The 8,195-nt window shown below is 34.8% G+C and overlaps 1 protein-coding gene across 1 annotated transcript; it reads right to left on the bottom strand.

The window, feature by feature from the left end:
• Positions 1 to 219: 219 nt before the first annotated feature.
• Positions 220 to 5,115, bottom strand: LOC145096279 (ENTH/VHS/GAT family protein). The gene is made up of 10 exons (XM_079034032.1): positions 4,842 to 5,115; positions 4,162 to 4,274; positions 3,779 to 3,857; positions 3,576 to 3,674; positions 3,377 to 3,496; positions 3,130 to 3,290; positions 2,539 to 2,614; positions 2,371 to 2,456; positions 2,114 to 2,272; positions 220 to 894 (listed from the first exon to the last, which is right to left on the bottom strand). The coding sequence occupies exons 2-10, from the start codon at positions 4,260 to 4,262 to the stop codon at positions 555 to 557; spliced, it is 1,221 nt and encodes a 406-aa protein (XP_078890158.1). The 5' UTR covers positions 4,263 to 4,274; positions 4,842 to 5,115; the 3' UTR covers positions 220 to 554.
• Between the last annotated feature and the right edge of the window lie 3,080 nt (positions 5,116 to 8,195).

Genomic DNA, 8,195 nt, shown 5'->3' with positions numbered 1-8,195 from the left:
CATGTATATATGCTCACGTGATGGGATTCAAGGGTTACTGACAATTTGGTCAATCCTTTTCTTTAATATATTTAATAGTGGTAGTTTGGTCAAAGAACTTTTACTTCTTAAGTTACAACGTTTTTAAGATATGTAATTTGATTATAAATGGTTAAAAAATGATTTCTAGGTTATAACTTATAACAAATATACTCCCCATCCCAATCACCCAACACCATCTTTTCAAGATATAAATAAAAATTAATAAAACAACACCTCCTGTTTTACACAAAAACAAAAAACACACAAAATAAAATAATCCAACATTTTAACAAATCCCATATTAAACAAACAAGAACTAACCACTTCTAACATCTCCTATTCGACTTATAAAACACGTCCTATCCCCTCCCCTCCCCTCTCCTCTTTCCTTCACCACCATCTCCTATCTTTCACATATCACCATTTTGTATAATAATAATAAAATAAAAAAAAATAAAAAAAAAAAACAAAACAAATCCAAATTCAACATAATATATACTCCCACCATAATATAAAAAAACCATCGCTTTCCATCAATCACTCAAGTCAAAACTATCACTGCGAGAGCTACTAGCATTTCGGCTGTGTAAAGAGAGGCCCCTCATGTGTCCACCAAGGGCAGAACCGTCATTTTTGTTTTCTTGAAAGAATTTCTCCCTTTCAACATGTTTTGCAGGCGGCGGTGGGATTGTCACGGCGGCAGACGGGCGGGTTGTGGCGGCGGTAGTGGTGGTGGTGGTTGGTTCTTGTTTTGGCTCCAAAGTGAGTGGTCTGTTAAGCCTATCTGGTGGAAAAGACGTTAATACCCCTAATGGGCGATCTGTTTGGTGGTTTTCAGCTTCGGGTCTTACGCGCGCTTTTCCTTTCCTCATCCTGTTAAGTTTGCAATTTCTTAGTTTTTATAAAACTTTGGGTTAATATCATAAAAGACCTATATATTGTTTTTTTTTCCGAATTAATCCCAACTTTACCTTTTTCCTAAAAAAGACCTTGAATTTTTCTATTTTTACCGATTTGGCCCTTTTAGTAGGTTTACCCATAATCTTCCAGTTTTAAACAGTTTTTCCGAGAAAAAAAAAAAAAAAAACCCTCAATTTTTTATTTTTTTCCAAAAAATCCTTTGCATTTGACAATTTTTTTCGAAAAAAAAAAAAGTTGAGGGTTTTTTCGGGAAAAAAAATCTAAAACCATAAGATTACTGGCAAACTTGCTAAAATGGACAAATAAAATAAAGGGTTAATTTCATAAAAGACCTTATATTTTGTGGCTTTTCCAAATTAAACCTCAAAAAAAATTTTGCCTGAAAAACACCTTGTATTTTTCATTTTTTCCAAAAAGCCCTCAACTTTGTATTTTTTTCCAAAAAAAACCCTCAAAATTCTATAACTGCTTCCAAATAAGCCCTCACCTTTTTTAGTTTTTCTCGAAAAAACCTTCACATTTTACAAATTTTTTTTGGAAAAAAATAACTAAAAGGGCCAGATCGGAAAAAGTGAAAAAAAAAAAACAAGGTTTTTTTCAGGCTAAAAATTAATTTGAGGTTTAATTAGGAAAAAACACAAAATATAACATCTTTTATGAGATTAACCCCTTTTTTTCCAAAAAAAAAAACCCTCAATTTTTTATTTTTTCAGAAAAAACCCTCAATTTTTTCATAAAAAAACAAAAGTCAAGTGTTTTCCAAAAGAAAAAAAGAGTATAAAATTGGAAGATTACTCATAAGCCTTCTAAAAGTGCCAAACCATAAAAAATGAAAAAATGCAACGACATTTTCAGGAAAAAAAATAAAGTTAAGGTTTAATCCGTGAAAAAACCTAATGTATAGGGTCTTTTATGATAAAAACCCTAAACTTTTTTAAAAAGTATAAATTAAATAAGTTGGAAATATAAATATGAGTAAATTACTGAAATGGTCCCTATGGTTTGGTCAAAATTACACGTTTGGTCCCTAACTTTTTTTTTGCACTTGGATCGTCCCTGTGGTTTGATTTTGTTGCCTTTTTCGTCCCTTACATACATAAAGTTAGGGACCACACGTGCAATTTTGACCAAACCATAGGGACGATTTTAGTAATTTACTCTACAAATATACCTTCTGAAGAGTTGTTCAGGGTCTTCTTCTTCTGGATCTTCATGGTCAATTTGGTTGACTGCAGGTGTTGGTGTATCTGAAATAAGATTATCGTGTCTTGAAAGTGCCTTTTGAAGTTGATCATTTAATTCAATTGCTTGAGATATTGTCTTTTCATCCCTAAAAAAGAAAATTAAAATATTAATTAGTATCTTCATAATCATGTTTTATTTCTTTTACATATATTATATAAATATTCATTGAAACATAAATCTTACCTAGAAGTAACTGCAAGATGCATAACTCGTTGTTTATGAAACGAACATTGTTCCACAAGATCCAGAGTGAACTCATCCTTAGCTTGCTAAAAAAATAAATTTAAAGTAACAATTAAATATTAAAATATTCAAATATTAAATAATAATTCAAGTATTAAACTTAAATACCTCTGGATGTCTAGTATCAATGGCATCAAGAACATCTCTCAACACTTCTAGTGCAGATCCAGCTTTTTGAATAATACTATTTCAAGAAGAAAAAAAAAATGGTAACAAAGATTCTCCAGACATAGAAAATTACTATTTTACCCCTACACATACCAAGAATCAGGAACAGCTTTTTGAATAATATTATTTCAAGAAAAAAAAATGGTAGTAACGATAACAAAAATAAACCTTTAAAACCAATTACAATCTACAAAATTCTCTAGACATAGAAAATTACCATTTTACCCCTACACATACCTAGAATCAGGAACAGCTTTTTGAATAATACTATTTCAAGAAAAAAAAAAAAAAAACGGTAGTAACAATAACAAAAACAAACCTTTAAAACCAATTACAACCTACAAAATTCTCCAGACATAGAAAATTACTATTTTACCCCTACACATACCTAGAATCAGGAACAGCTTTTTGAATAATACTATTTCAAGAAGAAAAACGGTAGTAACAATAACAAAAACAAACCTTTAAAACCAATTACAGTCTACAAAATTCTCCATACATAGAAAATTACTATTTTACCCCTACACATACCTAGAATCAGGAACAACTTGTGGGACAGTTGGTGGAGCACTCCTATCATGTCCATTGATCACAACTTCACCATTACTTGAATTACTTTTACTGCTGTCTGAAGCTGTTGAATTGTTTTTTGGAAGAACTTCAGGTGTTTGAGAGAATTGTACTCCAGCACTCTAACAAATTCAAAAAGTCAAAAGTCAAAAGTCAAAAGTCAAAAGTCAAGACAAAAGTCAACATAGTCTTATATATATATACTTACCACTAAATCATAGTATGCAGAGTAATACTGAGGGAACCTTCCGGAAGCTCCACCAAGAGATGTTTGTGTTGCATCTAGAAGAAGAAATATCTTCTCTCGTACAGGTAGATTGGAGTTTGACTGAAAAAAGAGAAAAAAAAAATTAATATGAAAAATGAAAAATGTTACATAACTTATAATTTATAAAGACTTGATATACCTTTTTCTTGACTATTTTAACAAGTACAGGTAGCAAGCCAGTGTCAATCACTTGTGTATGAATTGGTTCTCCAATATTATTCATCAACACCTCCAGCAACTGGGAATAAAATATTATAAAGATATAAAAAAATTGCTCTAAAGAAGTGAAAATGTTGATTATATTGTGTAAAAGGTAAAAACATGTGTTAAAGTTAAACTTACCATAACAGTAAATAGTTGAGTATCTTTGCTTTTGCTTCCCAAACGTTTTTTGATGGCTTTAATGACATCTTTAGCTTGCCTGTAAATTACAACAAATGAAAATGAAAAGTATATAAAACCTAAATTCATTAATAGTAGTAAAAATAAGGTGGAAAGTTGTAAATGGTGTATTGATAAATGTTCTTTCTTTGGTTTTTATATATAGTTTCCCTAAGTAAAAGAAAGCACACATTTATGACCATTCTTTTCTTCAATTATTATGGATACAAACATGGAAAGATTATTGGGGGAATATTAAAGAGGAAAGTTTCAATGCTATTTTACATAGTAAGAAACAAGGTAAATTTATATGCACAAAAAGAAAGATAAGATTGGGTTTTTACCTATGATCATTTGCAACTAATTCACAAATTTCAATGCTTTTGGTCCAATCCATTTCTGATAGTTTCTCACTTGTTGCTGCATTAACAAGTTCAGCTGCCATTTCTAATAGTATCTGAGGTAAACAAGAAGCAAGAAAGAAAGTTCATCACTTGCAATTTTTAACATATCAGAAGAAAAAATTGTATCCGAGTAATTTGCCAGATAAAATTTGACCACACACATGATCAGATAATCTATAGAGAAAAGCCGATGAATATATGTTCACCACAACCATTGATTTAGGATAAAGCTATGAGAACGTTTTGATAAAGTATGATTACTGTTTTGACATCGATAAGTTCATCATCACTTCATAGCTAAATAACATAATCTTTACTCCATATCTCTTCTCGTTTGCTTCCTCCGTTTCAGAAATTTAAAATTACTGATCAGTTTAACAGCGATGATGATGAAGATTTAACAAAATGCTTACCACATCAATTACTAAACCTAAAAAGCAGGTTTTTTTCAAGACCCATGCTAAATTAGCATAAATCAAACGAATTCATCGTTATCACCGAAAATCAAGCCAATAAAGTGCAGAAAGAATCGAAATCAGAGCAGATAGCTTTGCAATCAAGCAATAGAACAGTTCAAATCATTAAAAAAGATAAATCAGAACATCAATCTAAGTGGTTACCTTCAAAATCAGCAAAGAAGAGCAGTATACAGCTTGAAAGATGCTAAAACCCTAAGATCGCTTCAACATTCGATAATCAATTCATCAAAATCTCAAAGAGGAAACGGAAAAGCGTCTAGAGAAAGATGAAATACAAGATGAATGTAGGTTAGAGAGAGAGAGAATACAGACAGATGGATATACAGATGTGTATGTGAAAAAGATTAAAAAAAATGTGAAGGGGTTTTGTGGGTGTGAAAATGGAGAGGGGTAAGGTAGGAAAAGGCACGAGGGTATGTCTTCTGAATTACATACACACTGACACACTGGATACAGCACAAGTAAAGCACTGATGCTGCTGTCTGATAGCGTCACCTGCGGGTTATTTTAATTGACACGCGTCCTTTTCATCGTCCTTTCCTTTTTCTTTTTCTTTTTCTTTTTCTATTTTTTTTACTTTTCTTGTTAGGCTGTATACTTACCCACGCGCCTCTACCGATTTCCGCATCGCTTTTTTCGCATACATAATATGGAGTAAATTACAGTTTTGGCCCCTACCTGGGCACTTGTTTGCTGCATAGTTCAACGAAAATAGAAAGTCTCAGTTCAATGGGAGAGGCTAACAACCATCTATCTCTTCTAACCTCATTTACATAGTATAAAAGTATTCTTGTTGGTAGGTTTTTTTTGGAATATACATCACTAATCATAAATATGATGGATGTTATATATTTATATTGTTGTCGCCTCATCACAAATACAATTATATTAGGTTGAGGGGTATCCTTATCAACGATTTGTGAGTGAAGATAAGGTCACATCATTATTTAACTATTCTACAACCAATCCATTAGGTTGTGGAAATGATATTAACTAGTGGAGAGGTAGTAAAAAAGCAAAAAGAGAGAAAATGTGGGTCAAAGAAGAAAGAACCAATCAAATTGGTCCTCTTCCTTTGTCTCCCGTACCACGTCACAACCAATTGGTTGGCTAGCCACGTAGGACGTCACATGTCCTTTAGTCCACCATACTGGACAGGCTTAGGTTGTTATATTCAACACTCCATGTCATTATGATTCTTCAAATAAAAAAATATATTTTCTAATTATTTAAAATGTAAAGAGGTAGTGAGAGTTAAAGAGATATAGAGATAGAAAGTAATTGGTCGTTATGATTTGTCTTCCCCACCCCAAAACACTACGACCACTAACCAACGGGGTGGTGTTCACAGATAGTAGTTGTTGTCAAGTGGACCACGAAGGTGTCCGTGATATGTATTCTAGTTAGCCTTGGTTCAACATACGGCGTTTTATGGTTTCAAAATTAATTATTGTTCTTTTTTTTATGTTTTGTCTATATCATTGGAATTATCTGTTAAGCCTAATATAAAAAGATTTTTTTTCCTTTTTTGAAAAAATAATTAAAATTATAAACTTTACGGAAAAAACTATATACAAATTTACAAATATTCATTGTTTTATTCTAGTCGGAGTGTGCTAGTATTCCTTGTTTTATATGTTAATGATGTATTCCTCATACATTCTAGGCTTCAAAAAATTATAAAGGTATATCTAGATGCCTTACTGGGTTAAGCCAAACTACCTACATATATAATATCTTGAAAAAATTCAAGATGTGTGACTCTAAGAAGGGGTTTATATCTATGTGGCATGTGGTTTAGCATTGAGCGGTGTTCAATGTCATTGTTTGACTGCACTTTAGCACCGTATTTCACCCGCAGACGGATGGTCAGAGCGAGCGGACCATCCAGACTTTGGAAGATAAGTTGCGGGCGTGTGTGCTAAATTTTGGTGGTAGCTGGGATACTTACCTCCCATTGGCTAAATTCTCCTACAACAACATCTACCACGCGAGTATCGATCGTCCTCCCTTTGAGATGTTATACGGGACGAAGTGCAGGACCCTAATATGTTGGGGTGAGGCTGGCCAGAGGGTCATGGGGAGCACCGAAGTGGTGCTCAAGACGACATAAAGAACTCAGTAGGTCAAGAGCAGGCTTCGGACTGCACAGAGTCGACAAAAAAAAAAGCTACGCCGACAAGCGTCGTTCCGAACTGGAGTTTTAGGTCGGGGATATGGTTCTCCTGAAGGTGTCGCCTTGGAAAGGCGTCATCTGATTCAGGAAGTGAGGCAAGCTAGGCCCCAAGTATATCGGGCCTTTCAACAATGGAGACCGAGTATATTACTGCTAACAAAGCCACAAAGGATGGTTGTTGATGAAGAAGTTCATTGGAGATCTTGGTGTGGTTCCAAGCATTAAAGATCCCATAGAGATCTACTATGATAGCGAGGGTGTAGTCATTTTAGATAAAGAACCCATGTCATATAAATGCACATGACATATACTCAGGAAATATCATTACTGTAGCACCCGGTTCCTTGTATGAATTTCATCCAAGTATTATTCATTTTTTGGCCTAGAACTCGGCAAGTTGATGGCCAACTTGACGAGTATGAGCGAATTGGACCCGAGAGTTTAATGACCTACTCGACGAGTCGGCAACCATACTCGACGAGTAGGTCATGACTGGACAAATCCTTAATTTAAGGGATTGCACCCTATTTAAGCATCTCATTCAGCCTCCCTTCATCCCTATTGCTCTCAAGAACTCTCCATATCTGTAACACCCGAGATCATAAAGGTCAAGAAAGGAAAGGAAAAACCCTAAGTTGAAGAGGGTTGACTCGTCGAGTCCAGGGAGGAACTCGGCGAGTCGGAGCGGGATCCGGGTGTAAAGCAATTGACCGACTCGGCGAGTTGGCAAGTGGACTCGGTGAGTCAGGTCTGGGTTTGGAAACCCTAATTTCGGGACTTGGTACCCTATTTAAGCATCTTATTCTCTTTCCTAGGGCTCAGTTGCGGCCCTATATTCCAGAACCAGAAACCCTAAGCCTCCATTGTTGCTCATTCAAGATTTCTTGCCTTCTTGGGTGATTTGAAGGAAGAAGGAAGAAGGCACACATTGGGGATTCAAGAATTGGCAGTAGATCCAGAGTTTGTGAGGTCTTCCAGAGCATTTGAAGGTAATGAGTCGTTACCTTCCCTCTTTTGCATATAGATCAACCTGTATCATGGGATTTGGGGCTTTTAGGACAAGTTCATGAACCATTTCGAGTTAGAAGCCCAGATCTGAAGTTGCTACTTCAGATCTATGTGTATCTTGGCCTAGAGAATCATAAAGCATCAGTCTATGGGTTGATTGTTGAGCCCCTTTGTCTCAAACCCTAGTACACTAAGCTTCGTGCTTACGGTTTTCAGTTTTGGTTTCAGGTACTCGGTTTTCAAAAGAGGGGCTCGGGGAGATTGCAGAGCACACACCATGGGCAATTAGCCTGGGGACGTTTGACTCTGAT

Source organism: Lactuca serriola, chromosome 1 (genome assembly GCF_051521515.1).
Source record: "Lactuca serriola cultivar US96UC23 chromosome 1, Lser_US96UC23_V15, whole genome shotgun sequence".
Lineage (NCBI taxonomy): Eukaryota > Viridiplantae > Streptophyta > Magnoliopsida > Asterales > Asteraceae > Lactuca > Lactuca serriola.
The sequence above is the reverse complement of the archived record's forward strand: the minus strand, read 5'-3'. Positions and strand labels throughout refer to the sequence as shown.